Raw genomic sequence first — 24,071 nt, 5'->3', positions numbered from 1 at the left:
AACTTTAAAAGGTGGCTGGAGATTATAAGGGCCCTAAAGCCTTTGCCTGCTTTGTATTTTCTGCCAACCCCTCATTTCCCAATCTCGGCCAGAACCCCAGCAACTAAGAGAAAGGCGTCCAGTTTTCAGTTGTCAGAATCCATCACTAAGCAGGATGCTCTGCACAGAGCCCTTTGCTGGGAAATTCCTCTGGTTCCATCTCTCTCCCAATGTTTACTGACCAGGGATCCTTCCTTTCTGCCTTTGTCCTTCCCTCACTCTCCAAGGTTCACAGGTAAACCATCCCACCCCAGAGAGCACCGAAAAAGCAGACTGCTACATTTTACTTTATTTTGTTGTAAGGAAAACCAATTGACTAAGTTGTCCCCAAAATGTTAGTGTTCACTGATCAAGAAAGAAATAGGTCAGAAGGCAAACTTCACTTCCTCTCAAACATAAATTGCAAGTATCACAGAAAATTGTAACAACACATGCAACACGCGATGGTTTTCAACACAGAGAGCCCAAGCAAGAAGAGTGAGTACTGAAGGTCTACAGCGGTCAGACTGGGAGCACTACTACAGGAAGTTTGAATCTATCCATGCAGCTCTTTCCTCCCACAGTCCAGGCTCAACACTTCTTCCTACTCCAAGGTGGCTTATCCATATGCAGAAATCCAGGCTGCTCCATATACATTAATACTTGCCCAGCCGTGTTTCACGAGGCATCTCCACAAGCCAAGCCCCGACTCAAATTCTGTACAGGAAGTTCCCGTTGCTGTCAAAGAACTCTCGGCCCCTCTGCACTACTTTGCTGCTGAAGTTACCTGGCTCCTCTGCCTTCAACTCCTCCAGCTTCTGATCACTTGGCAACGCACCATTGCCAGTTCTTCTGGGGCTCTCAGAATCACTGGAGTACTTCTGCAGCTCTCTTGGATGACCTAGGGGTGCAGCAACAGGCACAAAGCTCTCCTCTAGGTCCTGGATTTCTTTATTTCTTCCCTTCCATCTCCTTGGTGTATTTGTCCTGTGAGTGTCTGATTCTATCACTTTCAAAGCTGTGCTGTGATTTGGGTCTTTGGATGAGGCTTCATGCCCTGGCATAAGCAAAGAGCCTGATACAGAGTGGCCTGCAGGGAGCAGCTTTGAGGTATTTCCAGAGCCCCGGAGCTGCTGGAGCAAGGGGGCAAGCCCAGCTTTCTTAAGGACTTTTTGATCCTGCTTCAGCTTCTGCTCCAATGTGGGTAAAAACTTGCTTTTTAAAACTCTTCGGATCACATCAGTGCTGACATCAAAGCCTTCAGCCAACCTGGGAACTGACCAGGACTCTGGAAATTCCTCATGTAAATACCTACGGGAAGAAGGAGCAGGTTTGCAAGTTGTGAAGAAGTCTCCTATCAGAACATCTAACTCGCAATACCTATGATAAAGAAGGGGGTTGAGGCCTGGCATGGTGGCTCACACCTGTAATCCCAGAACTCTGAGAGGCCGAGATAGGCAGATCGCTTGAGCCCAGGAGTTCGAGACCAGCCTGGCCAACATGGTGAAACCCAATCTCTACTAAAAATACAAAAATTAGCTGGACGTGGTGGCTCATGCCTGTAATCCCAGCTACTTGGGAGGCTGAGGCACAAGAATCACTTGAACCTGGGAGGTGAAGGTTGCGGTGAGCCAAGATTGCACCACTGCACTCCAGCCTGGGCAACAGAGTGAGACTCTCCCAAAAAAAACAAAAAAAGAGAGCTTGAAAAACTGCAAATGTAGTCCCTATCTTGTGCTAGCTAAATGGCTGTGTTCAATTCCTGTGTGTCAACAGCAACACTTGACCACTGTCAGTTAGGTCACTTCATTTCACATCAACTCAGCTCCTCTCACTGACATCTAACACCACATTAGATCCTGGGGACGTAGGAGGACTGACCTTCCCTTTACATAGTTTGGGAGTGGGGACAGACACAATGAATGACATTATGGTAAAGGTTATAGCACAGGATGCAAAGACAGCACCCCAGGAGGGAGACCCAGATATAGGGAATAAGAACACTTATAGCCAGGCCCAGGAATTGCTTCATGAAGTCCAAGCTAGAGTTGGTCTGAAAGGACGAAAGGAGTAATAAGCTGGCAGAAGGGAGGAGAGGAGGAGAGATGAAAGGTACTGATGATAAAGTGAAGAGCTCGTGAAATGTAAAGCGGCACATCACCTTTGTTGGGAATAGCTCAACTGACAGTGAGGGTAAGAGGTAGATCACACTTAGGGGTCTGGAGTTTATCCCAAGGCAACAGCAAGTCAAGGAAAAATTTTAAGCAGTGGAATGCCACGGATAAATTTTCATTTTGAAGTTCAACCTACAGCCTGGCACAATGGCTCACTCCCAGCACTTTGAGAGGCTGAGGCAGGAGGATTGCTTGAGCCCAGGAGTTCGAGACCAGCCTGGGAAACAGTGAGCTCCCATCTCTATTAAAAAAAGAAAAAAAGGAGTTCAACCTAGTGGTAGTTTTTCAGTGACAAAAGTATAGGCAGAAAGATTGGTCAAGAGGCTTTTACAGTAATCCAGACAGTCTCAAGTGAGACAGTCAATGGAGCATAGGAGGAAAGTGAGTTGAAAAATATTTTAGGAAAGTCAAATAGTACAACTTGGTACTAAGGGACTAAATATTGGGGGAAGAAGCATCAAGGCCAAGATGCAGGATTTTAGCTTGGGTAATTAGTAGGTTATAGGAAAAACAGGAACAGAATGAAGTTGTCAGGGAACAACGATGAATTCTATTTTGTACATGCTGAGTTTGAGGAAACTGTGATATCCAAAACAGAGATGTCTGGTACACAGTTGAATATATGCCTTTAGAGTTCAGGAAAAAAAACATGAACTGGAGATGACAGATTTGGAAGTCATAAGCCAACAGCAGGAGTGACTGAGTGGCGAGCATCAGGCAGGGAAATATGCAGAGTGAGCTAAAATGACAAGGACACAACTCTAAGAAATAACAATATTTAAGATATAGGAGGTAGAAGAGGAGTCCAGGAAGGAAACTGAGAAAAGCAGCCCTAGAAACAAAGAAAAAAAAAAATCAGAGGGGATTGGCACCCTGGAGTCAAGGGAGAAGAGAATTTTAAGAAAGCAGTTCACCATGGCACATGTACACCTATGTAACAAACCTGCACATTCTGCACATGTACCCCAGAACTTAAAGTAAAATTAAAAAAATAAAAATAAAAAAAAGCTGGGTATGGTGGCTCACGCCCGCCTGTAAGCCCAGCACTTTGGGAGGCTGAGGCAGGCAGATCACTTGAGGTCAGGAGTTCAAGACCAGCCTGGCCAACATGCTGAAACCCAACCTCTACTAAAAATACAAAAAAAAAAAAAAAAAAAAAAAATTAGCCGGGCATAGTGGTGTGCACCTGTAATTCCATCTACTCAGAAGGCTGAGGCACAACAATCACTTGAACCCAGAAGGCAGAGGTTGCAGTGAGCCAAGATCATGCCACTGCACTCCAGCCTGGCGACAGAGTGAGACTCCACCTCAAAAAAAAAAAAAAAAAAAAAAAGGAAGAAGAGAGAATCAGTGTCAATAATAAATAAATAAATAATGGGGGTGCGGGGGGAAGAAAGCAGTTTCAGCTGGGTGCAGTAGCTCACACCTGTAATCCTAACACTTTGGGAGGCCAAGGCAGGTAGATCGCTTGAGCTCAGGAATTGGAGACCAGGTTGGGCAACATGGCAAAATCCTGTCTTTATTTAAAATATATATATATTTTTTAATTTAAAAGGCAGTTTTTACAAGGGCAAATGCTGCTGAATTATTAAGGAAGCTAAAGACTACAAAGTGTCATTTCAGTCTAGCACTGAGGAAATCACTGATGGATTTAAGGACAGCAGTTTTATTGCAGTGATACAAACAAACAAACAAAGGGTAGGCACCCTGGGAACCAGCTGGGAACAAAAGAATGAGAGAGAGCTTTAGGTTGAGGACAGAGGTCCCTGAGTAATCTTACACAGGGAGAAATATGACCTGAAGTATACAGAGAATTGGTCCCAGATAAGTGACGGGCTCCCATTTCCTCTGAGATGGGAGTAGAGTATAAGTTTGAGAGTAGTAGGCAAAGAGGAAGACCAGGAAGCTGAAAGTTCTTACTTAATGGACTGTTTTTTTTTTTCTCTTAAAAGGACATTTATTGACCACAAAAAAGGGAGATAAGTAGGAAGGTGGAAGGTTTGAAAAAGCTATTGTTGAAGACAGCAGATAGAGGCCGGCATGGTGGCTCATGCCTGTAATCCCAGCACTTTGGGAGGCCGAGGTGGGTGGATCACCTGAGTTCAGGAGTTTGAGACCAGCCTGGCCAACATGGTGAAACTCTGTCTGTACTAAAAATACAAAAATTAGCCAGGTGTGGTGGTGCACGCCTGTAATCCCAGCTACTTGGGAGGCTGAGGCCCAAGAATCTCTTGAACCCGGAGGCAGAGGCTGTGGTGAGCTGAGATTTTGCCACTGCACTCTGGCCTGGGCGACAGAGTGAGACTGCCTCAAACAAAAAACAAACAAACAAACAAAAAAGAGGAGGTAGACCTGACTGAGGACCCAGAAGGTGCTACAGGCTCACAAAATCTTGAGCAGCTCTACAGAATCCCCTTTATTTTAAATTTCAATTCCAGAGTCATTCTGATGGAAATGAAAAATATGTGTAGGGTTACTTAGCAATATTTATCAAAATGCAAATGCATTTGTCTTTTGACCTGGCAACCTTACTTCTGGGAATGTACATAACAAATATTCCTGGCAGGTATGCAGAATGATACACATATGTAGTTATTCACTGGGGCACTATTAGTGAGCAACAGAAATGGAAACAACCCAACTAAATGCCCACAATAAAAGACAGGTTAAATAATGCATTCTGGCCAGGCGTGGTGGCTCACGCCTCTAAGCCCAGCACTTTGGGAGGCCAAGATGGGAAGATCAGTTGAGGCCAGAAGTTTGAGACCAGCCTGGTCATCACAGTGAGACCCCCATCTCTGTCAAATAAATAGATACGAGAAAAAATTGTTTAAATAAAAATTAAAAACCACTGTCATATACTGCCTCAAAAAAATATAATAACACCATCTATAAAAAAGAATTGAGGGCCAGGCGCAGTGGCTCACTCAGGGCACGGAGCCTGGTTTTTGATAGAGAAAAACTATTAAAATAGTATTAAAATAGTACAGCTGCACACAGTGACTCATGCCTGTAATCTCAACACTTTAGGAGGCTGAGGCGGAATGATCGCTTGAGCCGGGGGAATTGGAGACTAGCGTGGGCAACATGATGAGGCCGTCTACAAAAAATAAACAAAATTAACCAGGCATGGTGGCATGCACCTGTAGTCCCAGCTACTTGGGAGGACGAAGTGGGAGGATGGCTTGGGCCCAGGAGGTAGAGGCTGCAGTGACCTGTGATCACATCATTGTACTCCAGCCTTGGCGACAGAGACCCCCACCTACCAAAAAAAAAAAAAAAAAAAAAAAAGTACCCACAGGAGAGTGGGTGGGACAAATAATTCTCAATGTGTATACCATGTTATACTGTTTGGTTGAGCCATATGTAATACTTTACCTACTCAAAACAAAAAAACTTAAAATCTCTTTTAAGCTTTCCTAAATTATAGATCCTGTCTTCAGAAAAATGCATCTAACTATGGAAGCACCCGCATCCCTGTACCTTAGGTTGGGAACGTCACGATCTACATTGAAGGGTTATGATGTGATGTTGTGATGTCTGCAATTTACTATTTAAAAATTTCAGCAAAAATGAACCAACCACGTCATAACGTTAAAAACTATTAAAACCAGGCGGGACGCAGTGGCTCATGCCTGTAATCCCAGCACTCTGAGAGGCCGAGGCGGGCGAATCACTTGAGGTCTGGAGTTCGAGGCGATGGCGAAACCCCGTCTCTTTAAAAAACAAAACAAAACACTATTAAATCTAGATAATGACAGGTTTAGGGAAGTTCGTTACATTACTCTACTTTTCTGATAATAAATTTCAATGACAAAAAGTAAACGAAAATATAAAAGCAGTATCAAAAAAGCCAAACCCGTGTTCTGGGCTCCAACATCCTTCACTTCTCGTCACAGCAGATACAAACAAGGTATCCTGAGTCTTACCGGATCTGCTCCATGGCTTCCCACGTCAGGGTCCTGGGCGGGGCACCAGACGCCTCCATTTGCCTCCGAATTTTCTGGAATCGGATTGCTTTTTTCTGTCGTTTCAGGGTGCTGGGGGAAGAGAACCAATGGCAGAAGCCATGCGTGGAAGCAGAATGGATGTTCGAAGAGCCTCAGGCTAAATCATGGAGCGCCCAGCCCTTTTCTCTTTGATCGCAAGGGCAACCGGGCCATGTTGCCGGCTTAGAGCTGCTCTGTACACCCAGAAAGCTAACACCTAGAACAATAACTACCTGTAAGCATGCCGAACTCTCTAAATTGATGATGAAATACGTCACTAATGAAGGGACCAGTGGTCCCAGGGGGCTGAACACCTGACGCTGCGCCCCTAACAACGGGTAAGAAGAAACAAGGGCCGCTGCGCAAGCAGCGGCAGGACACCCGGCGCCAAGGGGGCGCGGCCTGGAACGCCGGGGCGCGAGGCCCTGCTTCAAGCTGAGGGCCCGGGGAGAAGCCGGTACCTCTCCACCTCCTGCAGCTCCCGTTCCTCCGGCTCCCAGTCGGAATCGGGGTCCGGCTCCCGGCCAATAGGGCCTGGGTCCGCCACCCCCCGGGTCGCGAACCCACAGCGAGCGACGGCGGCGCAAACGCGCCCGCTCAGCAAGAGACTCAGAGTAACCGCCATGTCGACGCAAACCAGCCTTCAGCAGTCGGCTACGAAACAGCAGCGGAAGTAGCCGGATAAGACCGGAAGTGGAAGGGGCGGGCCGGAAGCTGGGTAGTAGCAAGTATTTCCCGCTTCACTTGGTGGGGGTAAGATCTGGGCTCACGCTTCTTAGTAGCCCACCCTTTCTGGCTGTAGCTGTGGAGAGGGCTTCCTTGAAACGTGAGGGCCGAAATGAGGTACAGGACGCTCCTGGAAAACTGCATAAACTTTAATTAAAGTACGGATTCCGTTTCCAAGAGCCGTCCCTCCGCCCCAGCGGCTGCCCAGGCCTGCCTGTCTCCGCCACCTCGGTGGGCAGGGCTTCTGCTCGGCAGTCTTTTGACGGCGACAGCCCAGTGCCTTGGGCACTCGGCTCCTCTGGGAAAGGGGCTCTTTGTCTCCTGGATGGCCTCCAGCCCCGGGCCGCACCTAGGGTTCAGACCCATCACCTAGCGATAAACCCAGGCTAAGGCTTGATGAGCAGAAATGAGTACATGGCTGGCCTTGGCGCCTCTTCATCTTCTAGTCTTTACCGATCCCCAATTAATCTTAGGGTATTGAGGAATTCTTGGTGTCTTTGTATTTTGCCTTATACAAATGGGGTTCCTGGGCAGGGCTTTTCAAAGTGGAACTTGGTGGCAGTCATTCATTTAGCAAAGATTGAATGCCCTTTGGAAAGCTGGGGAGGTTCTCCAGGAGAGGTAGAGTGCTTCCCTCCTGCTTTTACCTGAACTGATTGATGTTGAGGAGTGCTCTGGAACGCTGCAGCACGGGTGCAGACGCAGGGCAGAGGGGAACCTTGGCTGCTCTGTGTTCAGAGTTTACCATGGAGGGCAAGGTGCATTCAGTCCATGAGTCAGATGCCACTCTTTCCGGTTGCAGAAAATAGCCCTGCTTTGGGGTTAAAGTGGGTGGCACTGATCCTGCCAGGACTCGGTTTATGGCTTCTAGCCTTCTGCTGGCTTGTCCTTCTGCAGTGGAAACATTGATGTCCCTGAGTTGGTATTCACAGAAGAGATTTGTTCACCTCTTTCCCAACTGTGGCCCAATTACCAACACAGAGGAAGGGCATCTCATGCTTCCCTCCACTGTCTTTCCCACACTGTATTGTAATTGGTGTGGTATGTCTTCTTGTCCATGTTCCTATTACCTCTTGAGTGCTGGGACTGTATTTCTGCCATTTCTATCACCAGGGTCTAGTGTACAGACAGGATTAAATAGGCCTGGTGTGGTGGCTCACACCTGTAATCCTAGCACTTTGGGAGACTGATTCGGGTGGATCAGGAGTTCAAGACCAGCCTGGGCTACATGGCAAAAACAAAAAATACAAAAGTTAGCCGAGCATGGTGGTGTGTGCCTATAGTCCCAGCTACTCGGGAGGCTGAGGCAGGAGAATTACTTGAGCCCGTGAGTGGAGTTTGCAGTGAAGTGAGATCAAGCCATGTACTTCATTCAGCCTTAGCGACAGAGCGTGACCTTGTCTCAAAAAAAAAAAGGAGTAAATAAATGGGTACCCTAACGTCCCCATTCTTACACTGGTTGAAGTGCCATATTATATTTTAAGGGCATCCAAGCTCTATGCTTGCTAGTGGGATTTACATATGTCAAAATGACCAAAGCTAGTTTTGCATACTTACGGCTAGTGAGCCTGATTCTGGCACTGGAAAAATAGCGCCTCCCAGCCTTCTTCATTGACAATGAACAGGAGTTGATGGCTGCTGGCTCTCCTGTCCAGTTGAAGTTCTTGGGCTGCAGATGGCACCGGGGAACATGTGGGATTGCAGCATTCATGCTTGGCAGTGCCCCTAAGATCCTGGGGATTGATTCATGGGGCAGAACTGGATGCAGGAAATGAGGAGCACCCTGCTCTGTGGCAGCCCCTCTTAGGAGCACCAGTAGGACCAGACTCATAGATTTCAGTTCTTGACTGCCCAGCCTGTCCTAACAAAATCTAGGCTAGAGGAGAAGAGCAGCCCCTTACCACGTTTTTATGTAAGTTTGGATGGAGCGTTGGAAGAAGGAGGTAACTGAAAAAAATCTCTTCTAGGCCATGGGCACTATTTAACCAGATACTCCTTTGGGGTTCAACAAAAACAGAAGACCCAACAGGTTTGCTACTAGCCCAGGGAATAGTGAAAGCGGGAGCTCTTTTGTTGGCCCAAATCTGTTTACTTATCTCCCATTAGAGCCAGGGCACTGGCAGTGCTAGGGAGAAAATTATACAGAAGCCACTGAGGGTGGTGGGCTTGTTATTTGTCAGTCGTGAGTATGGGGTTATTTTGGGACAGGAATATAGAGAGCAAGTTTCTTGTAAATGAGAAGGTTTGGAGCTGCACTTTGCTGGATGTCATATCTAAAACAAAGGAGCTTGGGAACAGACGCAAAAGGAATCAACAGACCCTCTCCCAAGGTCCAGCTAGCACACTCTGCTTTCCCAGGCTCCACTGACAGATACCGTCACACAAGCCTCCTTTGTTGAGATCAACACCATGTCCTGGGATGACAGCCCTTGTTCCCTTTTCCTCTGGGAGACTTCACAGGGACCCTCACCCGACTCTCATGAAGTTTTTTCTGGCCCTGGGGGCCAGGGTGCTGCAGACGGGTGAGCTGCTCTACAATACCCAGGCTTCGGATGAGAGTCTCCCTTTGTAGCAGGGCCTTCATCCGCTCCAGCTCCTCCTCTTCCACAATTTCTTGAGGCCTCATGGTGTCCAGCTGTCCCGGCAGCAGCTACAAGGTACATGAGAGATAAATGCAGGATCTCCAAGGATAAGTCCCAAACCATCGCCCAGGATGGCTGCAGGCCTCCTGCCCACTCTACCCTCATCCCTTCCCTGACCCAGGAAGGTTCCTTTTGCTGTCCATTTTCTCACTTCATCTTCCAAAGGATCAGATTCAATTTACTGATTAGGAACTCCTCTCTCTCTTGTGCATGGGGAGGAGAGGACAGCAGAGATTCATTCCCCTCTCTAGTTGTCCCAACCCATTTTCCTGTGGAAAGATAAGAGCTACAAAACCCCTGGCACCTCTTTCTCCCAGTTGTGGTTCCTGTAAGCCAAGCGGGTAGAAAGACTCCGGAGCCCTGCCCTGGGTCGGCTTTTCTCCCCAGCTGATTCACCCTGGTTCTGGTCCTTGGCCTTTTGCCTCTTAGTGCCCGAGGTCTCCTGCTGTTCCTGCTTAAGGCGGATCTCCTCTAGTTGCTGCCTGACAAGACACAGCAACTTCAGACACTAGAGAAATGGTGTTGGGGAGAAGAGGGGTGAGGAAAAATGGGGATGAGGAAAGAGTAGGAAATTACAATCTGTTCTTAGGACTGATGGGAGAGCAATGAGAGGGGAAGATAGGAAACCTGCTAAACTGAAAAGAGTCACTAAGAGTCGGATAGGATATAGCTCCATTCCTCTTTGCTCCTGTCTGGCTTCCTCTTTCCCTGCTGGGAAGCAATGCAGCTTCAGGACTTGTCCCCACCTAGGGGTGCAGAGGAGAATGTCGGTCAAAGTACCTGGCACACTCCTCTCTGGCCTTGGAAGCAGCAGTCTCCTGGAAGAGGGAGCCATTGTGCTTGAAGAAGCGGGCATACTTCTCCGTGTCAGGCCCAGGGTAGATCCGCCGGTATTTTCCCAGGTGAGAATCCTCGTATTGTTCCTGGTCCAGCATTGCCACATGGGATGACTCAGTTTTTTCTTTCCTGTGGAAAGCAAGCTCAGTGAGTCAGAGGAGGGCTTTGGGAATGTTCAGTAGGGAAAGGACGACTGACTAAGGTTTGGAGACCCTCCTGCTGGCTTCTTGACCTCCCGGGCCCCTGCCCAAGTAGGGAAAGCTGCCAAGCCCATCTTTGGCAAGCCCCACGTGTGGGTAGCCATGAACATAGGCTTGACTTCCAGAAATCTGATTTTCTTTTCTTTTCTTTTTTGAGACAGGGTCTTGCACTGTTGCCCAGGCTGGCATGCACTGGCACAATCTCTGCTCACTGTAACCTCTGCCTCCCAGGTTTAAGCAGTTCTCCTGCCTCAGCCTCCCAAGTAGCTGGGATTACAGGCATGCACCACCATGCCTGGCCAACTTTTGTATTTTTAGTAGAGACAGGGTTTCACCATGTTGGCAAGGCTGGACCTCAAGTGATCCATCTACCTTGGCCTCCCAAAGTGCTGGGATTATAAGCGTGAGCCACCGTACTCGGCCTGATTTTCATCTTAAGTGGAGAGGGGTCTGCTCGTAAAGTAGCAGTCCATTATCATAGTCTTTTAGGTTTCTGATTGTAAAAGTAACATATGTTTTGATATAAGCTTTCCATTTGAAGAAAAAAAGGGGCTGGGCATGGTGGCTCACTCCTGTAATGCAAGCACTTTGGGAGGCCAAGGCAGGTGGATCACTTGAGGTTGGGAATTCAAGACCAGCCTGGCCAACATAGCAAAACCCCGTTTCTACTAAAAATACAAAAATTATCTGGGCATGGTGGCATGTGCCTGTAGTCCCAGCTACTTGGGAGGCTGAGGCAAGAGAATTTTTTGAACCCAGGAGGTGGAAGTTGCAGTGAGCCAAGATTGCGGCACTGCACTCCAGCCTAGACAACAGAGTGAGACTAGTCTCAAAAAAAAAGAAAGAAAAAGAAAAAAGTAATATATGTTCATTACAGAAAATTTAGAAGAGCAGAAAGAAGATAAAGCCTCCCATAATCTTACTATGCAATTAGCATGTTGATTATGAGCATGGATCTAAGGCAGGACCTCTTGACTTTGAATCCTGGCTCTGCCACTCACTAGCTTGTGCGTGCATGCGTGTGTGCGTGCGTTCTTCCTTCCTTCCTTCCTTTTCTTCTCTTTTTCTTTTTTTTTTTTTTTTTGAGACAGAGTCGTGCTCTGTCGCCCAGGCTGGAGTGCAGTGGCATAATCTCAGCTCACTACAACCTCCGCCTCCCGGGTTCAAGCGATTCTCCTGTCTCAGCCTCCTGAGTAGCTGGTACTACAGGCATGCACCACCACGCCCAGCTAATTTTTGTATTTTTAGTAGAGATGGGGTTTCACCATGTTGGCCAGGATGGTCTCGATCTCTTGACCTCCTGATCCGCCTGCCTCGGCCTCCCAACGGGCTGAGATTACAGGCCTGAGTCACTGCGCCCGGCCACTTGCTTGCTTTCTTCAAATGAAAATGAAATAATAAAACAATATTTTTATTTTATTTTTTAATTTAATTTTTTGAAACAAGGTCTCACTCTGTCGCCCAGGCTGGAGTGCAGTGATGCAGTCTCAGTTCGCTATAACCTCAGCCTCCCAGGCTGAAGCCATCCTCTCACCTCAGCCTCCTGAGTAGCTGGGACCATAGGCGCGCACCACCACGCCTGGCTAATTTTTGTATTTTTTGTAGAGACAGGGTTTTGCATGTTGCCCAGGCTGGTCTCAAACTCGTGAGCTCAAGGGATCCACCCGCCTTGGCCTCCCAAAGTGCTGGGATTACAGGCGTGAGCCACCATACCTGGCCACAACAATATTTTTAAATGGCTGCCTAGTACTCTAGTGTACGATTGTATTTTGTTTATTTAGTCCAGTACTGTTCAACCATTTTTCCTTATTGAAAGACACATTTCATGACCCTCAGGTACACAGTCCAGTCTTGTGGGAATAGCCAGTATATTACAGTTCTACTTCACTCCCATTCATCGTGCAGACATCTGAGTGCTTACGGTGTCCCAGGCCCTGTGGCTCTCATGGGGAATCAAACACACACTGCCCCTGCATATTGGAATGCAAGTGGGAAGAGCAATGTGATCATAGTGATAACTATACATCTACTCAAAATTCATTTGTATGTATCATTAACAAATGACAGTTTTAGTATCAGTAACCAATTACCATGTTTGTTCTCATTTTACAAAGAAAACAACAATGGGTGACCAACATGGATGTAAACGATTCTCTATTATTGAATGACTAAACTGTTTTCTGTGTTTCTTTATTACAGAGTTTCTCAGGAACTGGTTTCTAAAGGAGCTTTGTTAGAAAAACAAACGAGCTAATCAAACCACAGAAAGCTCCTATGTGCTAACATGAGAATGGCTCTAAAATACATTGCTAACCAGGGTGCAGACAGTGTGAAAGTTATGCCTCTGTCTGGGTAGGCAGGGAGAAAAATATTTTGTATAAATACATATATATTAAATGCTTACTATATACACATGATAGTAGGAATGTTGATTGGCTCCAGAGAGGAAAACTGAGTACCTGGAGGAGAAGGAGAGGAGAAAGACTATCCTCTGTATTTTTAAAATTTTGAACTTATCTATGACATATGATTTATTTTTTTTTTTGAGACAGGGTCTCACTCTGTTGCCCAGGCTGGAGTGCAGTGGTGCAAACATGGCTCACTGCAGCCTTGACCTCCTGGGCTCAAGTAGCCGTCCCACCTCAGCCTCCTGAGTAGCTGGGAATACAGGCACGCCACCATGCCCAGCTAATTTTTTATTTTTTAATTATTATTCTTTTGTTTCTTTTATGTGTTTCAGGGACAGAGTCTCACATGTTGCCCAGTCTGGTCTTGAACTCCAGGGCTCAAGCAATCCTCCTGCCTCGGCCTCCCAAAGTGCTGGGATTACAGATATGAGCCACCAAGCCTGGCCCTGTGATTTTTTTAATGCAAATATGAACATATTATCTATGCAAAAAGTTGTTTTTGATAGCAAATCAGCCCCAGGCCACATTCTTCATCTAAAGGAGGACTTTTACTCTCAGGAATAATGAAGAACTAAACACATGCCAGACACCTAGCACACCTAGATTCTCGTGGCTGTTGGTGGCACTGGAAAAGCCGTTCCTTGACTCGCCGCTTATCCTCCTCCATCACCTTCCTTTTGTCACAGCCCCGGAGGTTGACAAGGGTCATAGCATCACAGAGAAGTGCATCCTTTACCTCTTGATCAAGGCATGAGTCCGTGGTAAAGCTTGGAGAGTGGTTTACCTGCCAGGAGGAGCCATTATACACCCCTTTCCCAGACCACCTGAGCAGGTGGTGGCCTCTTGCAGGCATAACTAGAGGGTCTAAGATATTCCTCGCCCATGGCCTCAGCCAGGGAGGCTGGATGCTCTGGCTTCCAAGGCCACAAACCTCTGCCATAGAGATCTCCAATTCACAGACCAGTGACAGCAAATCAGCTGGCCTGCCTCTCTAGATAGTGTGTCCCTAAAGATTTACATTAGGGCACTGGGGATCCCAAACCTGCATTCCTATGGTAGAGGCCAAAAACCACCAAGATTTGACTCAGCAGGTCAAAAGGGTAGAGATCTTATGCCTTCTGCTGATTCCTGCTCACCCCAGGGCTTTCACATCATCCATTCTGTGTTCCACCACCTGATATACCCCCTGTCCCAGGTGTCCTATTCAAGGAGGCCTCTGGACCTTGGTTTTGCAAAGCCTAGGAGATAATCCTCACCTCTAGCAGCCAGGGCTTCAACTTGTGGTCCAGCAAGATGTCAAAACCAAGGATCTCAAAACAGGCACATGTACCTCCATTCAGATACTGGGGAAAACAGGTTCGGTAGTTGTGGCGTAGAACAGAATGGGCTGAGATGATGGTTTTGATGATGATGTCCTCGATGTCCCCCCACAGCTCTCCAGGGTTGTAGCTGTGCTCTTGCAGCCAGATGTTGAGTGTCGACAGCTTCCTGCGAGGCCCAGTGCTCAGAGGAAGGCCAGTTTCTAGGCCACTGGGGCCAGGCTGTAGGCAGGAGGCTCCCTCACACTAACGCTAATTGCATGCCCGGGCTTTGAGAGGCTGCTAGCAGTTTGGAGCAGGGACTAGTTATCAGGGTGGGGTTTGGGGCTGCACTTAGAGCTCCAAAGTGCAGGCACAGGACAGGGTCTATAAAGGCTGAGTTTCCCTGGGCAATTAGCCTCCCAAGAGCCAGCTCGGTTTCATGGGCTACTGGGACTATGGGGCTAAGGGGCAGAGGAAGCAGAAAAAAACAGTAGGGAGTACCTCTTACTGCCCACAGCACCATCCCGGACAAAATTCTCATTGTGTTTGTTGATAGCATAGTTGGTCAGGTGCATGCAGACATTGTCCTGTGGAGAGAGTGGCCCTGTGGTCTCAGACTGTCTGCATGCTGCCGTCCTCTCCAGCCCTTCATTACCTTGTTGCTCCCCACCCCTCCCAAGGATCTCTCGTCTCCTGTCTCTCTCCACCAGAGGACTGCTATTCTGGATGATCCTGGGGAAGAGGGTGTGCTGGGTTCCTCCGGGTGCTGACCTTTTCCCATTCACCACCTACCAAACACTTGCCTCCCAGCTAGATGCTGCAGCTCTTGCTGGCTTCATTCCTTGTTCTTTGGTGACAGTGACAAACCTCTCTACCATGTTTCTCTAGAGAACCTCAGCACTTATGGCAGTGGAAAAGAAGAGTGCTTCCCAGTCCCCTTACCAGGTTGTTATAGCTGGGCTCCACATAGGGCGTGGTGGCAAAACGGGCTAGGCCCTCCTTATATATGAAGATCCGGAGAGGGTCACAGGATGTGATCAGGACGTAGATTCGCATATCAAACTTGAAGCCATCAATGAGGAAGGGCTGGGAGCATGCAAACCCATGAGGGAATAATAACACTTTTCAAGTGCCTACTATGTGCTGTTGTAAGTGCTTCACATACACAGCTCATTGAGTTTCCACAATAACCATGTAAAATAGATACTGTTATTACTCCCACTTAATAAATGAGGAGAGGCCAGGCATGGTGGCTCATGCCTGTAATCCCAGCGCTTTGAGAGGCCGAGGAGGGTGGATCACGAGGTCAGGAGTTCAAGACCAGCCTGGCCAAGATGGTGAAACCCCATCTCTACTAAAAATACAAAAATTAACTGGGCATGGTGGCAGGTGCCTGTGATCCCAGCTACTCAGGAGGCTGAGGCAGAGAATTGCTTGAACCCGGGAGGTGGAGGTTGCGGTGAGCCGAGATCGCACCACTGCACTCCAGCCTGGGCAACACAGTGAGACTCCATCGAAAGAAACAAAGAGAGAGAGGGAGAGAGAAAGAGAAAGAAAAGGAAGGAAGGAAAGAAGGAAGGGAAGGAAAGGGAGAAAGAAAGAAGGAAGGGAAGAAAGAAAAGGAAGGAAGGAAAGAAAGAGGGAGACGGAGGCACAGAGAGAGGGTAAGAAACTTGCCCAAGGTCACATATCTGGGAAGTGGAAAGCTGAGATTCAACCCCAGGCAGGCTGGTTCTGAACCATGGCTGGATACTGCCTCCAGGAAAACGGGGCTAGTGGGAAGGGTAGAAGCCTAAGACCAGCTTCCTCCCTGACTTTTGGGAGAGATGAGGCAGCCCAGTGCTGGGGATTGGGGAAGGCTGATGGTCCTGAGGCATCCTTCACCTTGGAGATGTATTGCTGGCAGATCATATGCTCTCCTGGCTTGATCTCCCGGGGATTTCGGGTAATGAAGATGCCACGTCCCTGACAGCCACTGTCTGGCTTGCAGATATACGTGCGGACTTTTCGCTGACGACTGTAGGACTGGAAGTCCCCATAGCTATGTGCAGAGAGGGCCTGGTCAGAAGGTTTCTGTGCATCATGGCTTTCCCAGGGCCCCATGGAGCTCTTCCTGCTATCTAGTCCATGCTCTTCCTGGAGCACTCAGTCTCAGACCCTCTTTTCTTTGACCAGCTGAAACTTTCTTGTTCCACTTCCATCCCTCTGAGACATTCCTAGGTCACAAGACCAAGCCTGGAGGGAACTCTAAGAGCGACCCTTTTCCTCCCCCTGGTATCTCAGCATGGGAAGCCAGACCCACTCACTCTGCGGGGAGGCACCAGGTGCGGGGGAAGATGTTGTACTCAGAGGGATAGAGTTTGTACATGCGGTTGAGGTTCCGAGCCAGCAGATCTTTGCGGCAGATTTCTGTCATGCCAGGGAAGTGGTTGATTTTCTGAAACACAGCCAGTTAGTATGAGCCCCCAGAGTGAGTGGCATTTCCTAGCACCTGGGCATCCCAGGAAGCAGTGGAGGAGGATTGGGAAGGTTAAGGGAGAAGTCACAGTGGAGGTAAGCACTGCACCAAGGACCCCAAGGGCAAAAATAGGAAGATTCCTTAACGCAGGTGAGAAAACCCTCTGTGACTCCTACTCAACACACACATCCACACTGAGCTCAGCAAATGGGGGGCAGTGAGAAAGGATGTACCTAGCCAAGACTGTGGCTTCCACAGTCCACCTTCTAGCATCCTTCAGACCACCAGGCCTAGTCCTCTAACACTAACTAATGCATGATAGCACAAAGCAGACAATGAGACGAAAGCATTCCCCAAAAGACACAAAAGATAATAGGAAACTAAGAACCAGCCCCAAGGAATGTGGTGCCATGGCACCCACAGAGGGCATGGCATCACCCTGGTGCCTGCCAGAAACCCCTGGCTGCTCTGTCCTGCCGGGTGGGTAGCAGCATCCGGGATGCGACCAAGTAAAGAACAAATAATGAGATAGGATGTGCCCACCAGACATTTCCTTCAGGTAATTCCAGAGACCCAGGAGGAGAATCTTTCCATTGGAAAAGAATACCCTGCGGATGGTCTTTCCTGTCTGCACAGGGGGACAGCCACAAAGAGTATGCTAAGTGCTCTCCACTGGGTTTCCCAATCACTGGCTGCACTCACTGTATGAACTTAGTATTTCTGACCCTCCATGTCCTAACCAAGGGATATCTGCTGCTCAGGGCTGTTCTTGAGGATTTAATGGGGTAAGAATATAAAAGCACTTAACACAGAGTCTGTTGTACAGTAATCCCTCAATAAATGCTGCTAATTATTGTTATCCTTATCCTTTTTTTTTTCCCGTTCCCTGAGACAGGGTCTCCCTCTGTCGCCTAGGCTGGAGTGCAGTGGTGTGATCTCAGCTCACTGCAGCCTCTGCCTCCCAGGCTCAAGAGATCCTCCTGCCTCAGCCTCCCAAGTAGCTGGGACTAAAGGCATGCACCACCATGCCTGGCTAATATTTTTTCTTTTTGTATTTTTGGTAGAGATGGGGTTTTGCCTGTTTCCCAGGCTGGTCTCAAAGTCCTGAGTTCAAGCAATCTGCCTGCCTTGGCTTCCCAAAGGGATTTCAGGCATGAGCCACTGTGCCCAGCCTGCAATCCTCATTTTACAAATGCCCCTCCTCTGGAGCTTCCTTTTTTTTTTTTTTTTTTAGATGGAGTCTCGCTCTGTCACCCAGGCTGGAGTGCAATGATGCAGTCTTGGCTCACTGCAACCTCCGCCTTCCGGGTTCAAGTGATTCTCCTGCCTCAGCCTCCTAAGTAGCTGGGATTACAAGTGTGCGCCACCATGCCTGGTTAATTTTTGTATTTTTGGTAGAGATGGGGTTTTACCCTGTTGGTCAGGCTGGTCTTGAACTCCTGACCTCGTGATCCTCCTGCCTTGGCCTCCCAAAGTGTTGGGATTACAGGTGTGAGCCACTGTGCCCAGCCTTTTTTTTTTAAAAAAAAAAAAAAACAAAAAAAAACAGGGTCTCACTCTGTCACCCAGGCTGGAGTGTAGTGGCATGATCTCTGCTCACTGCGACCTCTGCCTCCTGGGTTCAAGCGAACTCCTGACCTGAATTGATCCACCCACCTCAGTCTCCCAAAGTGGTGGGATTACAGGTGTGAGCCACCACACCCAACCTCCTTTGGAGCTTCTTGAGAACTTCTAGCACTTGCTTTCTCTCTTGGGCATCTCTCCCAAGACTAGTCGTGTGACAGGTTTTAATTTCCTCAACTTCCTGCCTGGCTTCCCCAAAGAATAAGCCTGCAGACTCTTTTAAATTATTTTGTTGCTGATCACCACAAACGCCCAATTAGAGGATAATATTTTTAAAATGTCACAAGGCAGTTCTATTCTTTTTTTTTTTTTTTTTTTTTTTTTTGAGACGGAGTCTCGCTCTGCTCTGTTGCCCAGGCTGGAGTGCAGTGGCGAGATCTCCGCTCACTGCAAGCTCTGCCTCCTGGGTTCATGCCATTCTCCTGCCTCAGCCTCCCAAGTAGCTGGGACTACAGGCGCCTGCCACCGCACCCAGCTAATTTTTTATATTTTTAGTAGAGACAGGGTTTCACTGTGTTAGCCAGGATGGTCTCGATCTCCTGACCTGGTGATCCACCCTCCTCGGCCTCCCAAAGTGCTGGGATTACAGGCGTGAGCCACCGCGCCTGGCCTAGCAGTTCTATTCTTGTGGACCCCGGTGGATCATTCCTGAATTTCTTGCCAGCAGGCAGGACCCCGCAGTCTCCTAGTGGATGTGGAATGCTAAGCTAAGTTGCTTAGAAGGCTGGATCATTCAACTGGCCCTGCTGTTAGTTCTGAAGCTGCCTCCCAGTATTCTCCCTAAGATGTGCTCACCTACCCTGGAGAGGGCCAGCTACACACAGATGCCACCAAGCAAAGTGCAAATAATGAGATAAGATGTGCCCACCAGACACTTCCTTCGGGTAATTCCAGAAACCCAAGATCTCCAAGAGTAGATCTTTCCATTGGAAAAGAAGACCCTGGGGGTGGTCTTTCCTATCTGCACAAGGGGACAGCCACAAAGAGTAAGAGTCTTGGGTGCCTGGGCAAGGAGGTGGGAATAGTCATTCTGGGGCCCTAGCCCCTGTCGGCTCTCAGGTCAGAAGATGGGTACCTGAAACCTTTTCATGTCCATGACTCGTTCCAGCGAGACAGCGCAGTCTGTCCAGTACAGAGTCCACTCTTCATCCTCCCCCACCTCCTTCAGGCCACACATTTGGGCTGCCCGACGCACTGCAGAGACAGGGAGATCAGTAGTGCCAGCATAGACACCAGCAACAAGCCCTGGAACTGTGTAGCCGGGTCAGGTAAGGCATACACCTGACTGGAGGGCAGGTTGAAGAGGGAGGTAGTTCTTGCCTTAGCCCTGTACTTTAGTTACCACATGACAATTTCAAGTTCTTAGGGGCTGTCAGGGCCCTTCCAAAATACCTAGCAGAGAAAACTAGAACCTGGTTTTTTGTTTGTTTATTTGTTTGTTTTTAGAGATGGAGTTTCGCCCTTGTTGTGCTGGAGTGCAGTGGCATGGTCTCGGCTCACTGCAACCTCCGCCTCCCAGGTTCAAGCGATTCTCGTGCCTCAGCCTCCCCAATAGCTGGGACTACAGGCGCCCACCACCACACCTGGGTAATTTTTGTATTTTTAGTAGAGATGGGGTTTTACCATGTTGGCCAGTCTGGTCTCGAACTCCTGACCTCAGGAGATTTGCCTGCCTTGGCCTCCCAAAGTGTTGGGATTATAGGCATGAGCCGACGTGCCTGGCTGCTCCTGTCAGTCTTATCTCTCAATCAGGGATGTTTATGGCTTGGAGAGCTGCTTACAGGTAGGGGTCACACTGGCACTTCACACTCCATACTTGTGTGGCTCTTTATAAAGATGCCAGAGGGAATATTAGGGGAAGGACCTAGCTGGAGATTTTTTTTTTTCTTAATCGTTGAAGTCCCTTCAAATCTTCCTTGAAAAAACTGTTTCAAACTTGTCTCATCTCTGGTAAAATCTGGGAAGGGTCTGGCATGGTGGCTCCTGCCTGTTATCCTAGGCCTTTGAGAAGCTGAAGTGGGAGGATCACTTGAGCCCAGGAGTTCAAGACCAGCCTGGGCAACATAGAAGACTCTGTCTCTACAAAACATTTAAGAATTAGCTGGGCGGGCTGGGCACGGTGGCTCACGCCTGTAATCCCAGCACTTTGGGAGGCTGAGGTGGGTGGATCACCTGAGGTTAGGAGTTCAAGACCAGCCTGGCCAACATGGAGAAACCCCGTCTACTAAAAGTACAAAATTAGCCAGATGTGGTGGCACATGCCTGTAATCCCAGCTATTTGGGAGGCTGAGGCAGGAGAATCGCTTGAACCTGGGAGGTGGAGGTTGCAGTGAGCCAAGTTCACGCCATTGCATTCCAGCCTGGGCAACAATTGCAAAACTCGGTCTCAAAAACAAACAAAAAAAGAATTAGCGAGCATAGTGGTGCAGGCCTGTAGTCCCAGCTACTGGGAAGCTCAGGTAGGAAGACGGCTTGAGCTCGGGAGTTCAAGGCTGCATTAAGCTATGATTGCAATACTGCACTCCAGCCTGGATGACAAAGCGAGACTCTGTCTCAAAAATAAATAAATAAAATCTGGAAAGTGTGGGGCAGTAGTGGCTCTTTAACTTTTTTTTTTCTTGTTTACTGTGAAGATACCCTCCCTAACACTGAGACTACCTGGAACAGCAATGTCTCAGCTTCCAGTGTCTGAGGCAGAGGACACCTAGGAAGCTCAGTACAGATTATAGGCAAGCCTGCCAGGCCCCAGGGGCTGGAAGCCTGATGGGGGGATCCATTCCAGAGGAAGAACAGCAGCTGTAGGCACCCTGTTATGCACCACAGTGTGAGCGACGGGCTGGGTGCTTACCACTCTCATACTTGCAGTTGGTCAGGTTGATGGCCAGGGATCTGGAATGGAGGAATAGCATAAATCAGGCAGAGTGGGAGGGAAGGACAGGCACTCAGATGAAGAGACATCCAACAAATTCACAACACAATTCCTTTTCTCTAGAAGCCACTTAAAAGAAAGACCAGGATGACATAAACAGGCTGGGATTCCAAAATGAGCCAGCCTAAATAGTTCCGCATTTTGTTTCTGTTGTATCAAAGGGTTAATGATGCTCCAGCATTTCCTGTCCTCTTTTGTAGGCTAAAGGGAAGACCTTAGATCCCAGCTCCCCCAAATGTTGAAGGGAGGCCAATGGGTGACTCCCTGGAGCTGGGCAGTTGAGGGGATCTAGGGAATAGTTACCTGCGTTTCCGCCTTCTCTTCCTCCTCCCAGCTTCTAAGTCGCCTGTGTCAACTGGGGCTATGACTTTCTTCGGAATTTTTGTGGCCATAATGGGTGAGGGAACCCCATTTTTTAATGCCTTATAGTCAGCTTTTAAGAGAGACTGCTGTGAAGAGTTAGAGGGGATGGTAGCTCCCTCTTTAACACACTTCTTAGATTCCTTTTCCTCAACATAGTCTTCCTCTGATACGCTGGTCCTACAGGTACTGGGCTCCATTCTCTCAGATTCTGAGGGGTTGGGGGGTGGGAATGAAGTGTATATCAGACCTCCCTCAGGCCCTAGAAAGCCTGAAGGAATCCACCAGAACGACCTTCATGCTGTTATAAGGGAATGTTGCTGCCCCTTCAGGACAAAACAGTTTCACTGAGGAATGGGATGTGTCCAGGTAGGTGGAGGTGCATGGGGGTGGAAGATACCAGTGAGATGTGGATTCCCTGATGACAAGCCCCAATCATCCAGGATCACACTGGATCATACAACGCACAGGGGTGCCTTCAGGAGTTGGACACAGATGGTACGGGCCATGACCATGGCTCTTTTGTTCCTGATTGGGAAAGAGGATGGCTGGGAGTGCTGGGGGGAACTTCGCTTTAAAATACAGCTGAATCGGCCAGACGCGGTGGCTCACGCCTGTAATCCCAGCACGTTGGGAGGCTGAGGCGGGCAGATCACTTGAGGTCAGGAGTTGGAGACCAGCCTGGCTAGCACGGTGAAACCCCGTCTCTCCCCAAAATACAAAAATTAGCTGGGCTTGGTGGTGCGTTGCCTGTAATCCCAGCTACTCGGGAGGCTGAGGCAGGAGAATCACTTGAACCTGGGAGGTGGAGGTTGCAGTGAGCCGAGATCACACCAATGCACTCCAGCCTCGGCGACAGAGCAAGAGTCTGTCTCTAAATAAATAAATAAATAAATAAAATAAAATACAGCCGAAGACCAAAAGCCCCTTACGCTGGCCCTTTCCCTCTCCCAGGACTCATTTTCTGCACGTGTACACACTAGGGACAGGCACCCGATGGCTAAGACCCTTTGGGCTGTGACGGTGGAGACTGCCCACCCGTGGTTCCGAGGAGAGCTGAGGGGCTGCTGGGTCCGCCCCTAGCGGCCTGGGGATGGACTCAGCTGGCCGCTCATGTCCCCTCTTCCCCCGGCTCCACTTATCCCTGGGCGTTTCTGGGCGTCCGGAACCGCCTCCTCGTTTCACAGGACTGGCTGTCCCCACGATCGCGAGGGGGAACCTGCTCCCCCTCAGGGGTTCACTCCTAGCTCTCAGCGGCCGTGGCTGCAGTTGCAGAGGCAGCACTTCCTTAAGCAAGCCCGTGGCCGCAGCCGTTGCCATGGACACGAGGGCAGGTCCCATTGGAGAAGGGTTCTGGGGGCGGGGCTTTCCCGCAGCCACACCCACTTGGGCTCCCGCCGAGGCCACCTTGGGCGGGGGAGACAGCGTTTGCCCTTTGGAGCTGGCCGGCCTCGAGGCCAGATTCCTCCGGTGCATCATGGGACTTGCAGCCCTCCCGCTTCGAAGCCAGTTCTCACCGCACTCCCATCTTTCCCTAAACCCCGGGCCAAGGAATTTGGCCAAGCATATGATCAGGGCAAATAGCTGTTTGCCTTTCCTCAATTCTTTTTTTTTTTTTTTTTTTTTTTTTGAGACGGGGTCTTGCCATGTCGCCCAGGCTGGAGTGCAGTGGAATGCACCATCGTAGCTCACTGCAGCCTGGACCTCCTGGGCTCAAGCAATCCTCCTGTCTCAGCCTCCCCAGTAGCTGTGACTACAGGAGCGCGCCACCACGCCGGGCTCAATTCTTTAGTAACTCTAAGTTTAGCTAGCAAAGCCTATGCATTCAAGAGTGACAGCCATGATAAGGCCACGTGCCTTTCAAGGCTTTCCCTCTGGTGGACTGAGACAGCTCCATTAAGGAATAACCAAACCGCCTTATCACAGTGCTTCTTCACTGGCACCTTCTCTTCCTGACATCCACCCACTTTGATTTCTGCTCACCGCCTCCACCCAACTCAGCTCAACTTGTCACCCTAAAATTATACTGTGGCTAAGTCTAGAGAACACTTAAAATTTTTCTACCCTTTTAAAAAGACATGGACTTTTTTTTTTTTTTTTTTTTTTTTTTGAGTCAGGGTCTTGCTTTGTAGCCCAGGCTGGAGTGCAGTGGTGTGATCACAGCTCACTGCAACTTTACTTAGCTTCCCAGGCTCAAGCAATCCTCCCACTTCAGCCTCCCAAGTAGCTGAGGCTACAGGTGCGCACCACCATGCCTGGCTAATTTTTGTATTTTTTGTAGAGACAGGGTTTTGCCGTGTTGGCCAGGCTGATCTTGAACTCCTGGCCTCAAGTGACCTGCCCACCTTGGCTTCCCAAAGTGGTGGGATTACAGGCATGAACCACTGCGCCCGGCCTAAAAAGGCA

At 48.9% G+C, this 24,071-nt stretch overlaps 2 protein-coding genes across 2 annotated transcripts; both read right to left on the bottom strand.

The window, feature by feature from the left end:
- Window positions 1–310: 310 nt before the first annotated feature.
- On the bottom strand, window positions 311–6,707 carry NGRN (neugrin, neurite outgrowth associated). Its single transcript, NM_001132884.1, is given in 3 exon segments — window positions 311–1,329; window positions 6,122–6,232; window positions 6,643–6,707. Coding segments are annotated over 2 exon segments (660 nt in total). The 5' UTR covers window positions 6,181–6,232; window positions 6,643–6,707; the 3' UTR covers window positions 311–728.
- Window positions 6,708–7,040: 333 nt separating this feature from the next.
- TTLL13 (tubulin tyrosine ligase like 13) lies at window positions 7,041–22,985 on the bottom strand. Its single transcript, XM_054531871.1, has 16 exons — window positions 22,704–22,985; window positions 21,609–21,876; window positions 21,225–21,265; window positions 19,452–19,570; window positions 16,602–16,732; window positions 16,180–16,336; window positions 15,238–15,381; window positions 14,797–14,882; window positions 14,251–14,482; window positions 13,594–13,778; window positions 10,330–10,515; window positions 9,854–10,031; window positions 9,378–9,557; window positions 8,465–8,576; window positions 7,555–7,798; window positions 7,041–7,256 (listed from the first exon to the last, which is right to left on the bottom strand). Exons 2-16 carry the CDS (start codon window positions 21,863–21,865, stop codon window positions 7,061–7,063), a joined length of 2,448 nt encoding a protein of 815 aa, XP_054387846.1. The 5' UTR covers window positions 21,866–21,876; window positions 22,704–22,985; the 3' UTR covers window positions 7,041–7,060.
- Window positions 22,986–24,071: the final 1,086 nt, after the last annotated feature.

This window comes from Pongo abelii, chromosome 16 (genome assembly GCF_028885655.2).
Source record: "Pongo abelii isolate AG06213 chromosome 16, NHGRI_mPonAbe1-v2.0_pri, whole genome shotgun sequence".
NCBI classification, from domain to species: domain Eukaryota; kingdom Metazoa; phylum Chordata; class Mammalia; order Primates; family Hominidae; genus Pongo; species Pongo abelii.
Note: the sequence above shows the minus strand (reverse complement) of the source record. Positions and strands in the feature narration are given on the sequence as shown.